The following is a 24,428-nucleotide window of genomic DNA, read 5'->3' as shown; positions in this document are numbered from 1 at the left end:
GATTCGATCCTTGGGTCAGGAAGATCCCCTAGAGAAAGAAATGGCAATCCACTCCAGTATTCTTGCCTGAGAAATCCCATGGACAGAGGAGCCTGGGTGGGCTACAATCCGTGGGGTCGCAAAAGAGTCGGACATGTCTTCGCGACTAAACAACAACAGATATAACAAGGGAGTCAGCCACCAGCACTTGGATCTGACAGAGACGCAAAGGTAGGCAGAGGAGCGAGAAAACTCAATGGTAGAAAAAAGGGAAGACTTCAGGTAAGTCCTGATGGGAGGCTGTTGATGTGAGGGGAGCTGTAAGTGGACCAACCAGAAGCTGAGCACCCTATGTGATTGCTTGCTGCTGCTGCTGCTGCTGCTAAGTCGCTTCAGTCATGTCCGACTCTGTGCGATCCCTTAGACGGCAGCCCACCAGGCTCCTCTGTTCCTGGGATTCTCCAGGCAAGAATACTGGAGTGGATTGCCGTTTCCTTCTCCACGTGATTGCTTAGGGGTATATATTTGGCTTTCTCCCGTTGGCCCTGAGCTAAAAGTGGGAACAAAATTAAGGGATTCGTCAGTTATTAATCAAGTCCTGGCTGTTTGTCGCCAGAGCTGGTGGTCTGACTTTCTATAGGTCCGACTCACAGCAAACTGACTTCCTGGGCTGGTGACTGTAATCAGGTTCGTTTCCTGAGCTGATTGCTACAGAGTGTAGGTCAGAGTTCCACTTTTATAGATTAAAAAACATTTTTTTATGTGGTTTTATTTCTGGCTGTTCTGGGTCTTGGCTGCTGTGCAGGCTTTTTCTCTACCTGAGGCAAGCAAGGGCTGCTCTAGCTGCAGCGTGCAGGCTTCTCATTGCAATGGCTCCGTAGCTGCAGAGCAGCAGCTCTAGGGCACGCGCATTTCAGTAGCTGCAGCTCCCGCCTCTGGAGCACAGGCTCACTAGCTGTGGCTCACTGGCTTAGTTGCTTTTCGGCATGTGGGATCTTCCTGGACCAGGGGTCAAACCTGTGTCTCCTGCTTTGGCAGGAGGATTCTTAACCACTGACCCACCAGGGAAACCCTATAGATGGTTTTTAAGGAGAGGCGTGGTGGCTCAGACGGTGAAGAATCCGCCTGAAATTCAGGAGACACAAGGTCAATCCCCAGGTTGGGAAGATCCCCTGAAAGAGGGCGTGGCAACCCACTCCGATATTCTTGCCTGGAAAATCCCCATGGACAGAGGAGCCTGGTGGGCTATATAGTCCATGCAGTCGCAAAGAGTCGGACGTGATGGAGCGACGAAGCACAGCAGCACATGAGTTTGCCCAACGGATAGGAAAGAAAGACAGCCCCTGGCAGGAATATAAGGTGCTTGTGTGGAGGCTGGAGGGACGAAAGGCAGCCCGGCATGTGCAGAAGGGTGGGCTGCCTGCTCTGCCAGCACTGGGGGAGGGGCGGGGAGGGCTTGACTGTGGGAGAGCCGAGATTGGGCAGTGGCCAGGGGCCAGGAGGGAAGGGCCTTGTGGGGTCTACGCAGATACACTGATAGTTTAGGGCACTTAGGGAGTTCAGGGGTCAATTCTGACGATGGCTGAGCAGTGAGGGCGCTTGGAGGCAAGAGGTCAGTTGGTGTTTGCTGAGTTCCCACAGGGCGTCATGAGATGTTGGGCGAGGAGCTTAGCATCAGTGGTTCTAGACTGGTCCCAAGTCACCTCTCTCTCCTCCCCACCCTGCGGCGTTCTATTCTGTCACCACCACGGCCACGCGCCTCCTCTGTTCTTCAGCCCCGTCCGCAGTGACCCGTTGCTCTCTCCCCATCAGTTCATAGCCTCCCTCCACCCCAGACTGCACAGTCTCCACAGTGGGGCCCTGTGCTGTGGCCAGCATCACTCCACCCAGGAGGGCTGGGTGCGACTCCTGCCACGATGGGCCAGGTTCCAGTGCCACGATCTTGCCGGGATGGCCGGATCTTACAGCCCCTGCCTTTCCCTTGCAGTGCACTGTCACGTTACAGGCGGCCCTTATGACCTACAAGGACATCGAGAAGATCGGTATGTACTTCCACGGGGCTGAGCCCTGCCCTTCTCCAGCCATAGCTGGAAGGGCTCTTGGCGATCTTGGAGACCCAACCCTTGAGGCCTATAGGATTGTGAGCTCTCCAGACACCTCCCCATAGATGTAAGACTCAGCCTGAAATGGGCTGCAGAGGGAGGCAAGGATGACCGTTCCCCAGAGCGTGCCCCGCCCATGTATAGAGAGTGAGGCCCAGGGGTACCGAGGGTAGGTGGGGACCATGCAGGGTTCTGGGAGGACATGTGCCCTTACCAGGGCCTCTTGGCTGTGATTTTAGTTAGCACTGGGGACACTGGGGACAGAACGATGAAATGGGGGACGTGCCCCCAAGTATCCTGCTCTCCCCCCACGAGAGCCCACCCTGGGCTGTTTCCCCAGGCGATGAAGACCTCCTGGCCATAACAGCTCAAGAGGTGGCCAAGCAGAAGCTGATGTTTCCCAGTGCCACAGTGCACAAGGCTCTGTCCCCAAAGCCTCAGCACTTCCAGGTGAGGCCCTTTACGGAGTCTCAGGAGAGCAGAAGAAACACAGATCATAGATTCAACTGCACAGAAGTTTAAAATGTTCAGTTCCTACCAACACAGCATTGTAAAGCAACTATACTCCAATAAACACTGAAAAAGTAACATAAATTAATACCATTATGGTTAAAAAAAAAAAAGCAAACCATAACCTGAATGATTATTTTTTAATTTATTGAAGCATGTTTTATGTACCAGAATATGGTGTTTCTTGGTAAACATACTGTGCACACTTGAGAATAATTTCCATCCTGCCACTGTTGGATCAAATAGTCTATAAATGTCCATCAGGTCACGTTGATTGATTGTTGTCGTTTAGTCTCTAAGTCATGTCCAATTCTTTTGCAACCCCATGGACTGTAGCCCACCAGCCTCCTCTGTTCATGGGATTCTCCAGGCAAGAACACTGGAGTGGGTTGCCATACCTTTTCCAGGGGATCTTCCCAACCCAGGGATGGAACCCAGTCTCCTGCCCTTGTCTGGTGGGTTCTTTACTGCTGAGCCACTGGGAAAGCCAAGTTGATTGATAGTGCTATTCAAATGTATTATACCATGATGATTTTCTGCCTACCTGTTATGCCAATGGGGAGAAGAGTTCTTCTTTCTTTCTCTTTATACTTCTTGCCTGGAAAATCCCATGGATGGAGGAGCCTGGTGGGCTGCAGTCCATGGGGGTCGCGAAGAGTCGTACATGACTGAGCGACTTCACTTTCACTCTTCACTTTCATGCATTGGAGAAGGAAATGGCAACCCACTCCAGTGTTCTTGCCTGGAGAATCCCAGGGACAGGGGAGCCTGGTGGGCTGCCGTCTCTGGGTTCACACAGAATCGGACACGACTGAAGTGACTTAGCAGCAGCAGCATTGTGAAGATCTGTTGTCAAGGTATAAACAAAAATGTTTATAATCTTTATATGTCCTCTTCATTAACTGGTCCTTTTATCACTATGAAATAAACTTCTTTATCTCTGGTAAAAAATAAATAATTAAATGAAAATAAATAAAGTGTTCAATTCTGTAAAAAGATCACAAGTATAAAAGACAATATACTGGGACTTCCCTGGTGGTCCAGTGGCTAAGACTCCGCACTCACAGTGCAGGGGTCCCAGGTTCAATCCCTGGTCGGGGAACTAGACCCACATGCTGCAACTAAAGATCCCACATGCCGTAACTGAGACTTGATGCAGTCAAATAAATATTTAAAACAAACAAAACGATACAACAACTGAGAAATGTTGGACCCTATTCTGTAACAAGTCCCTCCCACTCAGTAAACCCTGTGTGCACCCAAAATGAAAGGGCGAAGTGGAGGTGACAGTTCGCATAGGAAGAAACAGAGGGAGCCAGAGCCTTCTCAGGGCTTTGGGGCCACTTTCTATCAGCAGTAGATGCTTCTTACCAGAACATATTGTTCTTTCAGAGAAGAGTCCCCCTTGACAAAGAGGAGCCTGGACCCCCAAAGTCAGTTTCCCCTGGTCTCTCCCCTGCAGGTCCGCGTGCAGCTGTTTGAAGCCCGGCAGCTGATGGGCAACGACATCAAGCCAGTGGTGAAGGTGGTCATTGGGGGCCACCAGCACCACTCACGGATCAAGATGGGGAACAACCCTTTCTTCAATGAGGTGGGCGGCCTGTGCCCTTCAGAGCTGAGTGGGGGCACTGGGGTCACAGGGGCCAGCTGAGGGCTAGGCATCTCCTGCTGGTGGACGGTACGCTTGCTCCCCGACTCTGCTGCTTTCGTCTGTTCGTTCCACAAAACTGGGCACAGATGGTCAAACACCATGGAGACCAGAGCATGTGAACACATACGTGATGACGATGGGGCAAGACTGCAGTGGGCAGGAATGGGAGGGGACAGAGATCTGGGGAAACAGCAATCTGGGGGGACAGGGCCTGGGGATAACGATCTGGGAGGGCCGCTGATACAGCCAGAAAGTGCAGGCCCCGTGTAGAATGATAGCAATCCGGCCCCATCACTTCACAGCAAATAGGAGGGGAAAAAGTGGCCGCAGTGACAGACTTTCTTTTCTTGGGCTCCAGAATCACAGCTGATGGTGTCTACCGCCATTAAATTAAAAGACACTTGTTCCTTGGAAGAAGAGCTAGGACAAACCTAGACAACTTCATTGTCTCTGTATTAAAAAGCAGAGGCATCACTTTGCTGACAAAAGTTTGCATAGCTGAAAGCTATGGTTTTTCTAGTAGTCAGGTATGGATATGAGAGTTGGACCATAAAGAAAGCTGAGTGCTGAAGAATTGATGCTTCCATACTATGGTGCTGGAGAAGACTCTCGAGAATCCTTTGGACTGCAAGAGGATCAAACCAGTCAGTCGTAAAGGAGATCAGTCCTGAATATTCATTGGAAGGACTGATGCTGAAGCTCCGATACTTTGGCCACCTGATGCAAAGAACTGACTCATTGGAAAAGACCCCGATGCTGGGAAAGATTGAAGGCAGGAGGAGAAGGGGACAACAGAGGATGAGATGGTTGGATGACATCACCAACTCCATGGACGAGTTTGAGCAAGCTCTGGGAGTTGGTGAGGGACAGGGAAGCCTAGCGTGCTGCTGTCCGTGGGGTCACAAAAAGTCGGACACGACTGAGCGACTGAACAACAATGCTGACTTTGCCGCCGCTGGGGCCTCCCCTCCTGGCATCATGACTGATGCAGTAAGAACTCCATAAATAGGCACTGAATTAATTTGTGACTAGACCACCAAAGAAAAGAGAGAAGCGCAGTGGGGACAGGGAACAGAGGGTGGAGAGGGCTCAGAAGTCTCCTGAAACCTTGAAGGAGGAGTCTACCAAGGAAAGAGGGACAAGATGGAGAAAGATAATTCAGGAAAAAGGAATTGTGTTCTCAGAGACCCGGAAGGAAGAAACAGTAGGGCTGGTTGGCGAAACTGGACGTGGGTGGAGCTGGGACGGGCGTGGCCGTAGGTAAGCCTGCAAAATGTGCTGGGCCCTCATCTTGGATGGGACTTGAGAGCCATGGAGGGACTCAAGCAGGAGAGTGACAGGGCCAGGTCTGCTCTGGGGGGAGGAGGTTCTGGCTGCAGCAGGGAGTGGGGGTGTGGTGGACAGACAGGGCCATCTAGAAAGAGGCGGACACTTTCATCTCCATCCCAGGGCAGTTTGATGGGCTCTGAGCTGCTCCCAGGCCCTCCAGGGATCCCCTACACCACCCTTTTCTGGATAAAAAATCGTTTAGGACCTGGCGGGCCTCTGCTTCTGCAAGCGGAGCATGCGGGTGGTAAGGAGCTGAAGGTCACCGAAATGGACAAACGACAGGCAGAAGCCTCTTAGTTGGAGGCTTCAGGCTTGCTCAGTCCCTGGGGGATGGGATGGAGACACATTTCCTACTCTCACCCCCGCCCCCCTCCCATTCTCTCTACTTCAGATCTTCTTCCAGAATTTTTATGAGGCTCCCATGAAGTTCTTCGATGAGATTATCTTAATCCAGGTGAGGAGCCAGGCAAGACAGCTTCGCCTTTCTGGTCCCGCCTCAATTCTGAAAAGTGCTTCACTCCCCTCCAGCCCCATCCGTAGAGCTAGAGTCACGTCCGATGGTCTTTCTGACCCCAAGGCAGCACCTCTGCCACCTTCCTCACCCTAGCAGCCAGACGCCCGCCCGATCCATCCATCCATCCGTCCATTTGTTCGTTCACTCAATGAATGTTATGAAATGCCAAATGATAGGCCCTGAGCTTAGCTCCAAGGTGAACAAAGCAACCCTTTCCCATGTGCCAGGATTTTCATGCCACCGAAGGACCCCCCAAATGTCCCCTCCAAATGAGACATTCCATTCTCCGACCACAGGGAGCCCAGTAACAATGGGGAACTTGTATTTATCAAATGCCTCCTCTGTGCCCAGCACAGGGCTAGTGAGAGCAAGGCTTCTCCCTTGGAGAGTTCTTAGGAGACAGCCAAGGCAGGATGCAGAGGAGAAAGCTGAGAGCAAGTGTGCTTTGTGGAGACCAAGGGAACTGACCTCTCGGATCAATTTCCTCATCCTGAAAGTGGGACTGAAAATCTGAACTTCTCAGGGCTCCTCTGAGAATTAAATGAGGAACGCTGCTTGGAAGTGTCCGTCATTAGGAAGTTGAGTCAGTCCCGGAGAGCCCACATGTACCCTGCCGATTCCTCCCATGGGGTTGCGGAAATCAGGGTTAGGGTTGTGAATAACAAATCTTTCTGGGAACTCCCTGCAGGTGATGAATTCCTCACTGATGAGATTCAATGCAGAGATCGGGAGATTCCAAGTGAGCACTGGATGGAGGAGGAGGTTTGGTGAAATAGTTAGAGACCCACCCAGGGCTACTTGCCCCAGGCTAGGGAAAAGGACTTGGATTTCCAGCTGTGGATCCACCTACCCACTGGGTGATTTAGACAAGTTATTCGGAGCCTTTACTTCCTCATCTGTAAAATGGGGATAATAACATACACAACCCACAGGATTTTTGTGAGGATTAAAGTAGGTAACATTTCTGAGAGTGCTGGGTGCCACCTTAACTCCCCCACACTTAGAATGTTTATGGACACAGCTCACATCTCTGTCTCCAGAAAATGGAAACAGAGGATCCAAAAGGTCCACCAGGTTGTTGGAAAACCTGGAGAAAGACTGCCCCTGAAGACAGCGTGAAAAGATTTGCTTTGGGAAAGACCCAGGTTGAGAAATGAGGAACATTCACACAGTCATGAAGGGCTAACCAAAAGGTAGGGTTGCCAGGTTAAATCCAGGAGGCCCTGGAAATTTTTAATCTTAAACAACAGGTGCTTTTTAAATGTAAGTATGTCCCCAATATTTCATGGCTCTTCATGAAATATTGCTGGGGACCTACGTTTACTAAAAAAAAAAAAGGTCATTATTTATCTGTCATCCTAATTTAAACTGGCATCTGTATTTATATTTGCTAAATCTGGCAACTCTTGGGAAAGGGCCCTACCCTTGGGAAAGGCAAATTTAGGACAAGTCAAAGGAAGGTTTCTTTCTCACAACTTGTAATAAGCATGTGAGTGTTCATAACCTGCCCCTCCCCCAACTAACTCTCAAAGAAGCTGCCCAGGCCTAGGAATTAAGAGATTCTGGAATGGTTGGGGATCTCTGAGTTGGGCAGATCTCCTGGAGTAGAAAATGGCCACCCACTCCAGTGCTCTTGCCTGGAGACTCTCATGAACAACAGAGCCTGGTGGGCTACAGTCACTGGGGTTGCAAAGAGTCTGACATGACTGATTTAAAATGGAAGGTCCGAAACTGCAATTGGTTTGTACCAACCTAAACATTTTGAATCAAATCTCAGACATATCATTATACTTTAAAATATTTCATTACCTATTTCAAAAACATACAGACTTTATTAAGCATAATTGAATACCATGACAACATCTAAACACGTTTATAATTCTTGGCCAGCACTAAATATCTAGTCAGTATTCAAATATCCCTAATTGTCCCATGAATTCCTTCTACAGTTTATTCAAATCAGGATCCAAACCAAGAGCACATATTGCAGTTGATTAAAATGTATTTTTTGGGTGTATTTTATTCAGTTGGTCCTGCACCCTAGTTTTCTTTGCATTTCTTTTTCTTTTTTTAATATTTATTTATTCAGCTGCCTTAGGGCTCAGTTTTGGCACTCAGGATGTTCATTGTGTCGTGCAAGCACTTTCAGAGTATACGAGGGCTCAGTAGTTGTGGCTCATGGGCTTGGTTGCCCCACGGCACATGAGATCTTAGTTCCCCAACCAGGGATCAAACCTGTGTTCCCTGTATTGTAAGGCGGATTCTTCAGCACTGGATCGCTAGGGAAGTCTGGCCGTTTATTTCTTGAAGCAACTGTATAGTTTGTCCTGCAGAGTTTTCCCTCAGTCTGGATTTTGCTGACTGTACCTCCAGCGGCTCACATCTCATGATCCTCCGCCCAGGTATTTGCTATCTACAGGCTGGATCAGACTTCGGTCAATTATTTGGCAAGATGACATCACCTACAGGCACAGAATGACTGCCGGTCTCTTTCTTTGTTGTTAACAGCTTTTGATGATCACTGCCTAGATCTATTGCCCGTTAGAGGTGAATAAGTTTTGTTTTGGTTTGTTTTCTTCCAGCTTTATTGAGATATAATTGACATACAATAATATATAAACATTTTAAATGTATAATTTGATACATTTTTGAAACCATTGTATTTGAAACCATTATCACAATCAAGGTGATGAACATAGTGACTTCCCTGGCGGTCCACTGGTTAAAACTCGGGACTTCCACTGCAGGGAACGCAGGTTAGATCCCTAGTTGGAGAGCTAGGATTCCACATGCTTCGCTGTCAAAAAACCAAACCCCCAACTGAAGCAGTGTTGTTACAAATTCAGTAAAGACCTTAAAAGTGGTCCACATCAAAACAAACAAACAGAACATCTATCTCCCAGGGAAAGAGGAAAACCCCTAGTCTGTTGGCCAGCTCCTCAACTGTCCTCTTCCCCAGGATGGGATGAACACTTTCCTCCACACAGGCGTAGGGAAGAACAAGGCTGTGTCTGTTAGCAGTGCTGGTGGTGATCAAGGGTCCTTTCAATCCAAACCTTACTTACTCATTGTTAAGATTTTGGGCTCTTGGCTCAAACTCAACATTTGCCTCTGTAGAGTAGAGATTACAATGGGCCAACTTCCAGGTTGCTGTAAAGATGGAAGGAGCTAGGGCGGGATGAGTCCATGAGAGCCGACTCATTGGAAAAGACCCTGATGCTGGGAAAGACTGAGGGCAAGAGGAGAATAGGGCAGCAGAGGATGAGATGATTAGATAGCTTCATTGCCTCAATGGACATAAGTTTGCACAAACTTCAGGCGATAGTGAAGGACCCGGAAGCCTGGCATGCTGCAGTTTCATGGGGTCACAAACAGTCAGACATGACTTAGCAATGCGACAGCAAAGTACATGAATTGTCATCAAGTTGGTTGGTCATTACAAATCTTGGCTGGAGACCCTAACGAATCCTTTCTCTACTCCTGTGTTTTCAGACAGATATTGGGTTCATCTACAACTGTCCAGGTAGGTCACTGTTGCTGGAAATGTGAGTGTCTTCTGGGAAAAATCAGTCAGGTGCTGAAATCATCTCACAATTCCTGTGTATTCAACACATGGTGGTGGGGGGGGTAGGGTGTGAGTTATTTTCTGTACTTGACAACATTTCACTGTACTTCATGGCTTTTGCTTAATGATACTGTACTGTACGGGTTCCCCAACGGTTCCTCGTGTAAAGAATCCGCCTGCCGGTGCAGGAGGTGCAGTTTTGATCCCTGGGTTGGGAAGATTCCCTGGAGTAGGAAATGGCTTCCCACTCCAGTATTCTTGCCTGGAAAATTGCATGGACAGAGGAGCCTGGCGGGCTACAGTCCAAAGGGTTGCAAAGAGTCAGACAGGATTGAATGGCTAAGCACAAAGAAGTGAGTCCCGTTTCCCTCTGCCCCTGGGTGGAAACCAGAATATATGAGACACTTTCCCACGCACCTGCGCCCACTGCAGAAGCAAAGACTGGTTCCAGGGAAGACAGGGGGAACTGGAGGCTGGTCTCCCACGGGCCCTCTGCCTCTCCAGGTCACACACTCCTGAGGAAATGGCTTGGCCTCTGCCAGCCAAACGAACCCAACAGTGGTGTGAGAGGCTACCTGAAAGTCACCATCTGTGCCCTCGGTGTGGGAGACCAGGCACCGGTGAGGCTGCCCCCCCACACCTCAGGAACACTTCTTACCCTGGCTGCTTCCGTGGGTGACTGCCCCCCAGCCCGCAAGCAGCCACTGCTCTTCACATGCTTTCCCCTGTCCACTGTGTCACTTCCAGGCTGCCCACCCCCACCCCAACCAGCCAGCCAAATCTGGTGGCCTGTGACCTCCTTGTGACTCTAACCCTATCAGCTCTCTGGTCTCTCCAGGTCGATAAAAAACTGATCTATAGGGTTGACGACACGGACACCCGGATCTTCAAGTCGTCAGTGGTGCCCATCAGCATAGCCTACTTACAGTTCTTCATCTACTGTGCCGAGGACCTCCACCTCAGTCAGTCGGGGCTGGGGAGGGAGTGGCCCTGAATTTCCCTACCGGGGACCACCTTGGTTTCTCACTGGGCTCCCCAGTTCCATTTTGACCTTAAGATTTGGGGTGGGGAGAGGGGGAGGCTGAAACCCACTGAGAATGGTTTTATGAATGAGCCTTTAAAATGGGCCACGTGCCCCTGACCTGTCCTTAATGCCCATAGTCCAGGTTCCTTGTGCCAGCCCCCACCCCCGTTGTGTGCCAGAGCACACGGTGGCACAGGGGAACAGAGTGAAAGTGGGAGGGGTCTGCCCAGGGGCCACGAAACCAAATTATGAGGGATGGTCTTCATTAGGAGGTCCTGTCTCTTCTCTATCTCCTCCTCCTGAAAAAATAATGCTGCCGCAGAAATCTTGTAACTTCTTATTCTTAGAGAAACACTATTCTGTGAGTCCTGCATTGGAGGTGGAACTAATTGGGGAAAAGGTAAGCATAACAATGGTCTGAAGCTTAGAAACATTGGCACCTAGAAAAAAATAGCAGGGAGGAAACGACTGGGTCGGAGGCCAGGACCCCAGGAGTCTCATCCCGTTTATGAGCGATGAGACCCCGTGGGGCCAGAGAGGGTCTCTGTGAAGGTGGAGGCCGTGGCTTAGTTGGCCCGTGTCCCAGAGCTGTGCCCAGTGCCTTGAGGGGAGAAGATGCCCACCGAAAACCAAACATCGAAATGCATGGATGAGTGGACCAGTGAATGAGACGAGTCCCCAAGTGCCCCCATTGAAACTGGCACTGAGCCCCTTGAACCTCAGTCTCTGCATCTAGACATGGGAGGTGCTGGGCCAGGGCAACATTCCCTGAAGCTCTCTGAACACACAGTAGCATTTTCCCAAGTGTGCTGATGGATGTCATGGGCAAAAGAAAAAAAAAGGACCCTGTCTTCAAATTTGGGGAATTCTGGGCTGAAATTAAGTAGATTTGTCTCAAGATTCATCAAGCGTCGTTTCTACCATATCTTACCTATTAGAAGAAGTCATTAAATCTAGCCCAGACAAATGGGGAGGGAGATTAGTGTCCACCTTTTGAAGGGGAGCATACCAAAGAGTGTGTGGACGTATTTTAAGAGCACCATACTGAGTACCTATTTCCCAGTGAGTGGTTTGGTACTCTGGAAGTAGGTGAGATACTGTTGGGTGGGAGAGGCACACAGATTTTCAGAAATGTTAATATTTCTATATTTTTCTGAGAGTATATGAAAGAGTTTAACCAGTCCAATTAACCCTTGATTTTACCGACATGATTGCTCAGAATAAGGCTAGGGTTAAAAATAAAGTCAAGTGATACTTTGAAAAGGAGTATGCCATCAGTATCATTGTTGCTGACTTTTTGTTGGGATTTTAGAATTTCTCTAACAAAAGCAACATGTTTGCACTCATAATAGAGTTAGTAACCCTCTATTTAAAAGTTAAATCAATTGAAAGCTGATTTGAGGGAAAATGTGAAGGAGTCTGGATCTAGATAGCTACTCAAAGGACTGAAGTTGTAGCTGATGAGAAGTTGTCAAAGTGTCTTTGGACCAGGGACTCCCATGACCAGCTCTGTGCTGCAGACAGGGTCCACCCATGGGCTGGACCAGAAGGGCTGGGAGGTGAGGCCAGTGGAGGGAGGCTGGACTGAAATTTCTTTGGGATATTCCCAGCTCAAGACAAATGTGCAGACCCAAACCGAGAGCCCGATATGGAACCAGATCCTGACCTTCCGGATTCAGGTATTGCTTTTTCATCACGCTCTCTCTTCCTCACCCGCCCACAAACAGAAGGGGTCTTTGTAAAGGGCATGAGATGGAATGTAGGGGTGGGAGGGGCAAGGGGTTCTGCTTTATAGGGGCACGAGGAAGCCCAGGACATATGAGAGTGAACCTTACTTGAAATGAATGGGGGACTTCCCTGGTGGTCCAGTGGTTAGGACTCCACGCTTTCACTGCTGATGGTCTGGGTTCGGTTCCTCATCAGGGAACGAAGATCTTGCAAGTGCAAGCTGTGCTGTGAACCCCAAAATAAAGGGAAACCAATAAATGACCCAGATTTCAACTAATGATCAAGTTCAGGTTAGAAAAAAAGTGAAATGAATGGGCCCTAAGACTAAATTTTCCAGAGAGCTTAAACATGCCCTTTCAGTTAAAAAAACAAAAAAACTTTCAAGACTCATTCTAAATTGTACTATGCATTTTCTTATCTTCTAAGCAAAGTGCCCTGAATATAATTATATCTCTTTGTTGATGGCTTTAGAGGCACTACAAGAGCATAGTTATGTACTGGGATATGTGCAGTGTGGGGCTGTTTGTTACTATATAAATGATCTCAACATGGTGGGGCTTTTAGTCTGATTTCTACAGCTTTTCAGTCCTTCTCAGTCACCTGTCAGCAGTGTGGATGCCAGTTTTCTCCAAGCCCTGAGAGGGCTTTGACTGACTTTTGACTCCATGCCAGGCTTGTAAAAACTGTGTGTAAAATAAGAGTCAGCAATCTAAGAGAGGACTCGAGCACACTCGTGTGAGTGTGTAGAACTTTGTGTGGCACTTGTTTGGCTACCCAGAGAGTGTTTCGCTGTCCTTAAACCTTACATTGGAAAAGACCCTGATGCTGGGAAAGATTGAAGGCAGAAGGAGAGAGGGTGGCAGAGGGAACCTGGCGTGCTGCAGTCCATGGGGTTGCAAAGAGTTGGACACCACTTAGCGACTCAACACCACCACCAACAACAACATACCTTACGTTTGTGTGATGTGACGTTAGCAAAGGAGATTCCCCTCTGCCTTTCTGTGGACCCTTCGCCCTGCTTCTCCCAGAAACGTCTCCATCTACCTCTCTGTGAGTCAGCATTTTTAACCATTTCTCTCCATCCCTAGCTTCTTGGGTGATTTTCTAGACTCTTAAAAAAGGACCTAGTCCTTCCTGCGCCCTTGCTCTCTCCCCCTGTGCTGGCTGTGATGAGGCTCAGGACAGGAATCCTCGGGTGCTCTGTGGATGCTCAGGCCTTGGACGTCCTCTCTCATGTTCAGCTTCCTCCGGGCTCCAAAAACAGTGAGGGAGGAGCAGGCCCCCCATCCCTGAAAAAGGCCTTCTCATGTTTGAAGATGTCCAGATACCCCCAGACTCTCACCCATTTCCTGTAGATGCAGTCTCTCTAGAGCTGGGGCTGTTTGGGGGGCGGCCTGACTACTGCAGGCGGTTCAGTCACTAAGTCATGTCCAGCTCTTTGCAGCCCCATAGCCTGTAGCCCACCAGGCTCCTCTCTCCATGGGTTCTCCAGGCAAGAATACTGGAGTGGGCTGCCATGCCCCTCCTCCAGGAGATCTTCCTGACCCAGGGATCGAACCTGGGTCTCCTGCATTGCAGGCAGTCTCCTGCATGGCAGGCGAATTCTTTACCAACTGGACCACCAGAGAAGCCCTTGTGCCTGTCTCCAGGCTTCTGGACCTCCCTGTGGAGTGGCAAGATGACCACCTGCACAGTCAGTGGCATCTGAGACCAGCTGGTCAGGGCCCGAGCAAGGCAGGCTGCAGGGGGCACTGCTGACAGGAGGGGAACTGTTCCAGTTAGCAGTTCCGGGGCCCGCAGACAGGAGGGGAATCAAAACAAAGAACTGGGAAAGGGGAAGAGAATTCTCAAAGATGGATGAAAATATGGTTCCACCAATTTGTAGGGTTTGGTGCTTTGGAAGACCTGGGTGCCCAAGGGCCCCCCCTCTCTCCACTTCCAGTGTCCTTCCTTAAGCAGGGTGATCTCATGGCTTACTAAGCAGCTGCTCAGTGGGAAAGCCCTTTCTCTTTATATGTATTTTAAAATATTTGTTTATTTGTCCACACTGGATCTCAGTTGTGGCATGCGGGATCTAGTACCCTGACCAGGGGTTGAGTCCGGGCCCCCTGCATCGGGAGCATGGAGTCCTAGCCACTGGGCCACCAGGGAAGTCCCTGGAAAGGCCTTTATTTCCCCTGCTCCCCTGACCCTCAGCCTCCGCGGCAAGGGGCAAAGGACAAGGGGAGTGGAGAACAGAGGACCCCCAGCCATGCCCCATGAACAAGGGATGTGTGAGGATGTAGGGCCCACTCAGGCCTCAACCCCAACAGCTGTGTTTTCTACGTCGACTTTTTGTTTTTATAATTGAGGACAGAGCAGAGATAAGACTCAGAAGCTTGGGTTCCATCCTGATTCTGTCCCTCTCTGGGCCTCAGTCCCCCTCAGTCAAGAAGGACAGTCATACCTTGCTGGGTTATGGCAGGGTGGGCAGGGCTCTGCACAGCACACAAGAACTTCAGGAACGTGGCCTCTCTGTGCCTCGGCATTCCTGTCTGAAAATGGGAATGATTACAGCTCCTGGCTTCTGGAGTTGTTGGCAGTAGGGGTAAGGGTCACTGAGGTGATCCACAGAGACTTTCAGGACAGTCTGGGGACAATGGAAACCCCCCCCAGAGTGGCAGCTATTGTTACTCCCTGAAGAGACGGATGTCCTGCTGTTTAGAGATGAACTGCCGGGGAATTCTGTGGCGGTCCAGCAGTTGGGACTCTGTGCTGTCACTGCTTCGGGCCCTGGGTTCAATCCCTGGTTGGGGAACTAAGATCTGACAAGCCACCCTGAGTGGCCAAAAAAAATTTTTTTTAATTTAAATAGTAAATAAAGGTTAACTGCTAAATGTGAGGAAGTCTTTCAAGGCCCACAACGTCCCCGTGAGATGGCTTGGTAAACCTGCCTCCAGACTGAAGGGCCATGTAAGGACCGCGTCATGGACTCCACAGTTGGGTAGACCCACACCTCGCGGACCCTGGAGCTGATACAATGAGGGACCATGTTTAAGAATGAGAATATAAAATGATCGTGGGACACAGTCCAAGGCCTTCCCCAGGCCCTTGCAAAGGGCCTATACAGTGGGGAGCCCCCAGCTAAAGGTCCGTAAGCCTCAGCGGTCAGTCCCTCTGGGCTCCCTGGTAACAAAGCCAAACCTTGACCCAGACTCAGGACTTCCCAACTGCTCCCAGTCTCAGCAAAGACCAGGCCATCTGGGCAGGCACCCACTGCCCCTCTCACTTGCGCTTTGCAGCTTCCCTGCCTCTCCAGCTACGTCAAGTTCAGAGTCTTGGACTGGTGAGCCACTGGGTGGAGACCGGAAAACACAGCAGTGGGGAGGACATCAGAACCGGACTCCACCTGCAGGGTGTGTTTCTCTCCAGCCCCAGGAACAGGTGCAATGATGAGATCGGGACGGCCAGCCTGTCCCTCAACCAGATCTCATCCACTGGAGCGGAAACAGAAGGCGAGCAAGCCCCCGTGCCCTGCCTGCTGCACCTCTCCCACCCAGGCCCGCCCTCTCTCACCCCTTTCCCCTTGCAGGAACGTACTCTGGCTTCCTACCCTGCTTTGGCCCCAGCTTCTTGACTCTCCGTGGGGGTAGAAAGGCCCCTTTCAGGATGAAGGAAGAAGACACTGTAAGCTTCTTATGTCGGCTCTAGGGAATAGTGGAGGTGAAATCAACCACGTGTCAGGCACCAGGGCCTGGGAGATGCCTGGGGAGGGCCAGGCCCTGGTTTCTGTCCATGACATTCCAGTGGAGGACTCGAAGCCTGTATAAGGGCCGCATAAGCCAGGGGCATGTGCTGTGACCCAAGAAAGGAGCAGATGGAGTGCTCTGGGCATTCACTAAGGAAGGGGCATTGAGATGAGACCTCAGGTAAGAGATTGGGCAGGTGGAAAGGTCATGGGCAGCAAAAGCAACAGCGCAGGTAAGTGTGGGAAAGCACTGGGTTATTCAACACTGGTGATAAGGGGGTGGGATGGATTGGGATTTTGAGATTGATGTATCTGCACTGCCGTGTATGAGTTAGGTAACTAATGAGACCCTACTATATAGCACAGGGAACTCTACCCAGTGCTTTGTGGTGACCTAAATGGGGAGGAAATCCAGAAAGGAGGGGATATATAGTTTGCCTACAGCATAAACTAACACAATATTGTAAAGCAACCATCCTCCAGTAAAAATTTAGAAAAAAGAGAGGATGGCGGTAAACACCAGAAAGCCAATTGGCAAAAGAAGAGAATGGGGCTGGGAAGGCCTCTGAGTGAGGAAGAGCCTCAGAAACCAGGACCTCAATGCCTTTAGGAGCCTCTCCCACACTCACTCCATCTCTCATCTCTGCTGCTCTTTCCTGGGCCTCATTCATTTCTACCACAGTCTGGCCTCCCTGATGGGAACAGGGCCATGGTAGCCTCTAATTGGGAAGGCCAAGGAAGCATTCTAATTGGCCTTCCTGGGTCATGTGTGCTCCCCTTGGACCAATCGCTGTTGCCAAGGGGGCAGGGCCTCTCCTGATTGGCCAGCCTGGGATAATTTAATAGTTACCACAGGCCCCTCCAAGCCAAAAGAGTTTACAGGACCAGGGCACTTTTGGTGGGCCTGGAGATAGAATGAATGAAGAGGAAGAGGAGGCCTCAGGTATGGAAGAGGGCTCAGGGCCCAGAGGTTTCCAGGTATGGCCGTGACTGGAGTTTCTGGAATTCCTCCCTGGGACTGTGGTCAGCCCAAGGCAGAAAGTTACAGAACAACCCTGTCTTTGCCACAAAGGTTTCAGGAAAGACTTTTCCTGCCTTTTTTCTCTCATTCCTTTTCCTACTGTTTTCCTTCCTGTTACCCTAGAATATTCCCAACATTGTCAAGGATGGTTTAGCTTATCGAGGCCGGGTCTTCCTGGAGTTAATCACCCACGTCAAATCCCGTCAAGAAGCTAAGATGAAGGATCTCTCCCTAGATGTGATCAGCATAGAGGTAACCACAGGAGACAGGTAACCCAGGAAGAAAGACCCCTTGTGCCTGCCTCTAGTCTCCTGTGGGTCCCATCTCTGACATTGCAAGAAGCCCTTGGTCAGGAGTGGAATGCACTTTTTGGATGTATGGGATGTTTCCTCAATCCAGCTGAGTCTTTTTTAAAAGAATTTTTTGATGTGGACCATTTATAAAGTGTTTATTGAAACTGTACAATATTACTTCTGTTTTACATTTTGATGTTTTGGCTACAGGGCATGTGGGATCTTAGCTCCCACTCAGGGGTTGAACCCACACCCCCTGCATGGGAAGGTGAGGTCTTAACCACTGGACCACCAGGGAAGTCCCTCCACCTGAGTCTTTACTAAGCCCCAGTGGGGGCTTCCTGCTGTGCCAAATCCCAGGAGGTCAAGGGACCCAGTAAAGACAAGGTTTAGATTTAAGAGATATGCAATCTAGTTAAGGAGAAATAATGTTCTAAGGAGTCTGCATTTCTTCCTGAAGGCCAAGGAGGACCACCGAGGCAGGAAGGGACAGGAGGAGCCATGTCAGAAATAGATATATTGTTGTTCAGTTGCTAAGTTGTATCTGACTCTTTGTGACCCCATGGACTGCAGCACACCAGGCTTCCCTGTCCATCACTATCTTCTGGAGTTTGCTCAGACTCATGTCCATTGAATTGGTGATGCCACCCAACCTTCTCATCCTCTGTCGCCCACTTCTCCTCCTGCCCTCAGTCTTTCCCAATGAGCTGGCTCTTCCCATCAGGTGGCCAGAGTATTGGAGCTTCAGCTTCAGCATCAGTCCTTTCAATGAATATTCAGGGTTGATTTCCTTTAGAATTGACTGGTCTGATCTTTTTGTAGTCCAAGAGACTCTCGAGAGTCTTCTCCAGCACCACATTTCAAAAGCATCAGTTCTTTGGAGCTCAGCCTTGTTTATGATCCAATCTCACATCTGTACATGACTACTGGAAAAACCATAGCTTTAAATGAAAGTAAAATTGGGCCACCCACTTACTCAGGAGAAATGGGGACACAGTCACAGGGGAGGAGAGCTGGAGAGGAGAGAGCTGTCACCAGAGACCCTTTGGAAACAATGATCAAAGTCACTGACCAACAGGACAAAAGAAGTGAGGCCAGTGCCCATCTTCTGCCTCAGGTGGGGAGGAGGGGCTGGACATCAACATGGGCTCCCTGAAGGAAAAGAAGGTCTAGGGAGATGATTGTGGACTTAAAAAAATATTCACAATCTAAAAGTTGAGAGTTATATTTTATTCAGGGGAATTTTTGGGACTTCAGGCCCTGGAGGCAGCATCTCAACCCTGAGAGAACTGCTCTGAGGAGGCAAGAGGGGAGCCAGGTCATGCAGAACTATTACAACAAAGAGCAGGAAGTCTGAACCTCAAAAGATCATTGTTAAAGGAAAACCAGACATCTCAAGTTAAGGAATTTAGGTACTTTCTATGTATGGGAAGATGCAAGAGTCTGGCCTCATTCCTTTGATATGCACCTCACCTGTCTGGGGCCGGTGTGTCAGCGTTTTCATATCCTGAGTTTCCTCAGGGTTCACCGCGGGGAGTGGCTGCAGTCTGATGGGCGCTAAATGGCAGAGAGTCTTTCCTTCCTGAGTTCCCTCAGGGCTCACCAGCTCACCATCAGGGGTGGCTGCAATTACTGATGACTGTAATGTGTTTTGTTCATCAGTATGGCTGGAAATGTTCCATTTATCATGGTGAATCCCGCCTTTGACCTGTGCTTGTGAGACACCCACGAGGACCGGTCCCTAAGCCTGCTAGACATAGACATTTGTCATCAGCACGCCAGGATCTACCCAAGATGATGGAGGAATTGCCCTGGGGGAGTAGATGAAATGAAAGGAGAAGGGACCTGAGGTTGGATCCCATTGAGAATCACAGCCTATGAGACTGCAGGGAGAAGCGGTGGGTGGAGGGGGGGTCGGTGTTGCAGGGGGATGGAGAAGGAGCTAGCAAAGGGGAGCCTCTGGAGGGGAGAGTTGCCGAAAGGAGAGAGCAGAACAGTCTGAATGTGGCAGACAGAAAAGCTGAGGACCCAAAAGTGTGTGCTGGTAATGAGGAAGGCACCAGTAGCCTTGGGTCAGGAGAGAAGCCGAAGGCGGGAGGGAGCAGTTATTTATGGTGCGTAGAGGCAAGGCTATAGAAAGCTGGCTGCAGGGACTTTCCTGGCAGGCCAGTGGTTAGGACTCCGTGCTTCCACTGCAGGGGGCATGGTTCGATTTCTGGTCCTGATCGGGGACCTAAAATCTTGCATGCCATGCAGCACCACCAAAAAAATAAAACTTGGCTGCCAAGTTACAGGAGACAAGATCAGGTCCTAGATAAACAGGGGCTCAGAGGAGAGAGGGAGGGTTATTTATTAAGGCAGGAGAGATTTGAGTTGGTGAACAGAATGGGAGAATGCCAAAGTAGGGCAGAGGGTGGCAACAGAAATGAGAGCAGGGCTCACGCGACGGACAGAGGACCTGAGGAGGTGGGCTCATGGTGGGGGGACGGGGCTTGAGAAAAGCCAAGAGCAGATGTGTGCGTGTGTGCACCCTCCACCACACAGTCCCGCCCACTCAGTCTCATCCAAGGCAGGCGTTTAGACCAGAAGAAGAGGGGTGGGGCGGGCCGATTCAGAGCCTAGGCGGACCAGGAGCCCTTCCTGCCTGGCTTCAGGAAGAGAAGACCAGGGCTGGTTGGGTGGAGGGGCCCGGTGATGGAGGTCATGGGAGGAACTTCCCTTGATCAGCCACCTGAGTGGGAGTCAAGGCAGAATTTTGAGAGGGGGCAGGAGTTCAGGGATGGCCTGGCTCACACTGAATGAAAGAAACAGGGCATCTCATGCTTGCCTCCCTGCCTGTCTCTGTAGCTTTGTTCATCTCTTGACTCATGCTGGGGATGTTGGGGGTTATTGTTTTAGAAACACCAGAACCGACAGAAGTATGGGCTGTGCGTTGTCTTCCTTTCCTGTACCATGATGCCTGACTTTAAGGACCTGATCCAATTTGAAGTCAGCATTGGTCACTATGGAAACAAGATGGACCTGAGTTACAAGCCTCTTGTCTCAACCACACAGTACAGCCCAGCGATATACGATGGTAAGAGTCAGATCCAGCTGAAGGGTAGAGAGAAATCACCGCGTGTCGGGCTCTGGGTTGGCCCTTTTAAGGGTTTTAGCCCAAGGGACATTCATAGACATTGTTAACCCACATTAGATGTGAGGAAAGTGAGCCTCAGGGAGGTAAAGTCACCTGTCAAACAGCTAGTAGGTGGTGAATCCATACCAAGAGCTGCGACTAGGTTTTGATTTCAAGTCCTTCTCTACCATGCTTTCCACACCACAGCTTCTCAGTCCCATCTTCTCTCCTACTACTCTGAACCACCCTCATCCAGCTACGCATGGATTAGCTGCATGGTCTGTGAATTGTATTTCCCCCAAAAGAGCTGCCCGCCTTCTATCTATCCATGAATCCACTTAACCATGCATTCATCCATTCAACTACCAACCATCCACTGTCCCGAACACCCAACCAACCACCCATCCGCCCACCCATCTTTTCATCTAATATATGCTCACTGGACACTTTTACTGGACACTGTAAGGTTCCCAAAGTGCAGTCCCTGGGCCAGCAGCATCACCTGGGAACTGATAGAAATGCACATTCTTGGCCTCACCCCAGATCTACAGAATCTGAAAACAGAACAGCAATCTGTGTTTCAACAAGTTGTCCACCAGGGAAGGGGCGGCATGCTAAAGTTTGAGGACCATGGCTCTAGACACTATCTCTTCTTTGTCAGCTTCACCCTCTCATCACTCGAGAGCTTTTCTGTGCATCCCACTTGTCTGCCTCAATTCTTCGGCGCTCAGCCTTCTTCACAGTCCAACTCTCACATCCATACATGACCACAGGAAAAACCATAGCCTTGACTGGACGGACCTTAGTCGGCAAAGTAACATCTCTGCCTTTTTTTTTTTTTTTAACTTTTATTTGCATTTATTTTTTGTGGCATTTATTCCCGGGCCATAAGTTTTTGTTTCTTCAGTTTCTTCTGGGATATCTTTTTCTTCTGTGCAACCTCCTCTTCTGGCTTAGGAACAATCTGTTCTTTTTCAGTAAGGATCATCTCAGTGTGGCAGGGAGAGCTCATGTAGGGGTTGATCTGACCGTGAGCTCTGTAAGTCCTGCGTCGCATCTTGGGGGCTTTGTTCACTTGGATGTGCTCAATGACCAGAGAATCTACGTCTAAGCCCTTAAGTTCAGCATTACTCTCTGCATTTTTGAGCATGTGTAGTAAAAATTCAGCACTCTTTTTGGGCCATCGACCCTGAGTCCAGCCCCACTGTTTGGCCTGTGCATACCTGCCAACTCCACCGTTGTAGTGGCGGAACGGCGCACACTGCTTCTTTAACGTGACGTCCTTCAGATGCTTGGTGGCTTTTCGGATATGCATACCCTTTATGGCCTGGGCGGTTTCACGAGTGTTCTTAAAGTGTACACGAAGATTGGAACCTCTTGATTTGCATGATTTTGTGGGGTTTTCTGGGTCAAGTGAATAGTGCACCATTTTTAGGTGTCACCTCAGGCCGCTTACCGGAAAAAAGCACGTCTCTGCTTTTGAATATGCTATCTAGGTTGATCATAAAGAGTAGTTCAAAACAAATAATAAAATATGAACCCATGAAGTCATACCCAGATTAAAAGGCAGAAAATTTTTTTAGAAAGGAAGAAAATTATCTCAGCATCTTAGAAGTTCTCTGTATGCTCTTCCCAGATCCACTTACCCAAGAAATAACCACAACCCTGAGTCTCATGTTAATCACATCCTTGCTTTCCTTCGTTATCTTTACCACCTATGCATGCTACCTTAAAGAGCATACTATTTTTGCATTTTTATATAAATGGAAACTTTCAGTCTGTATTCATCTGTTCTGCATTTCTTCTCAATATTAAATTTTTACATTGGTATGTATAGCTGAAGTTCATTTTCATATCTGCGTATATTCCATTGTTTGATTATGCTACAAGTTATGTGGTATATGTAGACACTGAGGTTTTATCTTTTATCTACAATAATGATGTTGCTGTGAACATTCTTGTACATATCTGTCGGTCACAAGTGTAAGACTTCCTCTAAATTATATACCCGGGAGTGGAAGAGAAATTCAAAGCAAAAGTAATTATATCCAATTACACTCTAATCAGCGTGGCATGAGAGTTCTGATTACTCTGTGTTCTCATGATCTTGATCTACAATTTCCTGAGTATAAGTGGAGGTTGAGCAGCTTTTCATATGTTTACAAACATTTGTCTTTCCTCATCTGTAAAAAGTCTATCGAGATCTTTTATCTGTTATCCTCAGTTGTCCAACTCTTTGTGACCCCATGGACTACATATAATCCATGGAATTCTCTAGGCCAGAATCCTGGAGTGGGTAGCCTTTCCCTTCTCCAGGGGATCTTCCCAACCCAGGGATCAAACCCAGGTGTCCCCCATTGCAGGCTGATTCTTTACCAGCTGAGCCACGAGGAAAGCCCAACTATTAACTATTGGCTCTATTTTTCCTATTGATTTGTACGTTATTTTTTCTGGGAATAATCTTTTGTCAGAAGTGAATATGTTCTAAATATCTTCTCTAAGTTTGAAGCTTTTCATTCTCTTAATGGTGGCTTTATATTTTTTATTGAGGTATTGTGAAATATAAAATTCACAGACTTTCGGTGAGTTGGATGAATTTTGGCTCAATCAAGTTCATTTGGGTTTTTCTGTAACATCTTATGGAAAAACTCAAACTTTTTGACCAGCCCAATGCATCCACATTCGCATCATGGACAGAAATTTCCATCATCCCACAGAACTGCCACGTGCCTTCTTTCAGGTTATCTCCCCAGCCGCTGGGGGCAATCAATGCTTCGCTTTCTATCACTATAGATTTGTTCCGCTTGTTCTGCAGCTTCATGTAAAGGAGATCATACACACGGTACCCTTTCTTTTCTTATAGCTTCTTTAGCTCAGCCTAGTATTTTAGGTGGTGGCTCAGTGGAAAAGAATCCGCCTGCTGATGCAGGAGATGCAGGTTCCATCCCTAGTCTAGGAAGATCTCCTGGAAGAGGAAATGGCTACGCATTCCAGTATTCTTGCCTGAGAGATCCCGTGGACAGAGAGCCTAGCGGCTACAGTCCATGGGGTCACAAGAGAGTCAGACATTACTCAGCGACTAAAAAACGGCAACAAGTGTTTTAAATATTCATCTGTGTGGTTGCATATATCATATTTGGCTCTTTTTTATATCTGATAGCATTCTGTTATATGACTATGACAGTTTATCCATTCCCCTGTTTATGGACATTTGGATTGATTCAAGTTTTGGAGTATTATGAGTAAAGCTGCTGTAAACATTCTGGTATAAGTCTTTTGGTGGAAATGAGCTTGCACTTCTCTCAGGTAAATAGCAGTGGAATTGGTTTTAAAATACCTAACATTTTCCCCAAGTGGTTGTAGCATTTTACATGCTCACAGCAATATGTTCCCTTGTTCAAAGTCCTTGTCAACTTTTGGTGTGGTCAGCCTTTACCATTTGAAACATTCTGATGGGTGTGAAATTGTACCTAATCGTAATTTTTGTTTTTTTGGCCGCTCTAAGTGGCTTGTGGGATCTTAGTTTTCTGACCAGGGGCGGGACTTGGCCCCTGCAGTGAAAGCACCAAATCCTAACCACTGGAGCGCCAGGGAATTCCCCTTCATTTTAATTTTAATTTCCATTTCTCTAATCACTAATAATACTGAGCATCTTTTCATGCTCACATATCTTTCTTTAGTGAAGGGGCTGTTCAGGTTTTTGCCTATCTTTCATCCTTTGTCTTTTTATATTATTACATTGCAGGAGTTCTTTTACAAGGATACAATTCCTTTATCAGATAGGTTCTGCTAATATTTTCTTCCTCTCTGCGGTTTATTTATTTATTAGTATGGCCAGGTATCTTACTGTGGCTTTAATTTGAATTTCCT

The 24,428-nt window shown here is 48.7% G+C and overlaps 1 protein-coding gene across 1 annotated transcript in view; it reads left to right on the top strand.

The window, feature by feature from the left end:
* FER1L5 (fer-1 like family member 5) overlaps positions 1-24,428 on the top strand; it is a 53,281-nt gene that overhangs the window by 3,241 nt on the left and 25,612 nt on the right. Inside the window, exons 5-19 of the mRNA XM_068967380.1 lie at positions 1,967-2,021; positions 2,422-2,531; positions 4,054-4,182; positions 5,963-6,025; positions 6,774-6,824; positions 9,578-9,608; positions 10,155-10,270; positions 10,489-10,612; positions 11,022-11,074; positions 12,285-12,353; positions 15,684-15,727; positions 15,814-15,896; positions 15,974-16,068; positions 17,274-17,402; positions 20,342-20,519. Coding sequence (XP_068823481.1) covers positions 1,967-2,021; positions 2,422-2,531; positions 4,054-4,182; positions 5,963-6,025; positions 6,774-6,824; positions 9,578-9,608; positions 10,155-10,270; positions 10,489-10,612; positions 11,022-11,074; positions 12,285-12,353; positions 15,684-15,727; positions 15,814-15,896; positions 15,974-16,068; positions 17,274-17,402; positions 20,342-20,519 — 1,330 coding nt within the window. The remainder of the gene's footprint in view (positions 1-1,966; positions 2,022-2,421; positions 2,532-4,053; positions 4,183-5,962; positions 6,026-6,773; positions 6,825-9,577; positions 9,609-10,154; positions 10,271-10,488; positions 10,613-11,021; positions 11,075-12,284; positions 12,354-15,683; positions 15,728-15,813; positions 15,897-15,973; positions 16,069-17,273; positions 17,403-20,341; positions 20,520-24,428) is intronic.

Source organism: Capricornis sumatraensis, chromosome 1 (genome assembly GCF_032405125.1).
Source record: "Capricornis sumatraensis isolate serow.1 chromosome 1, serow.2, whole genome shotgun sequence".
NCBI classification, from domain to species: Eukaryota; Metazoa; Chordata; class Mammalia; order Artiodactyla; family Bovidae; genus Capricornis; species Capricornis sumatraensis.
Note: the sequence above shows the minus strand (reverse complement) of the source record. Positions and strands in the feature narration are given on the sequence as shown.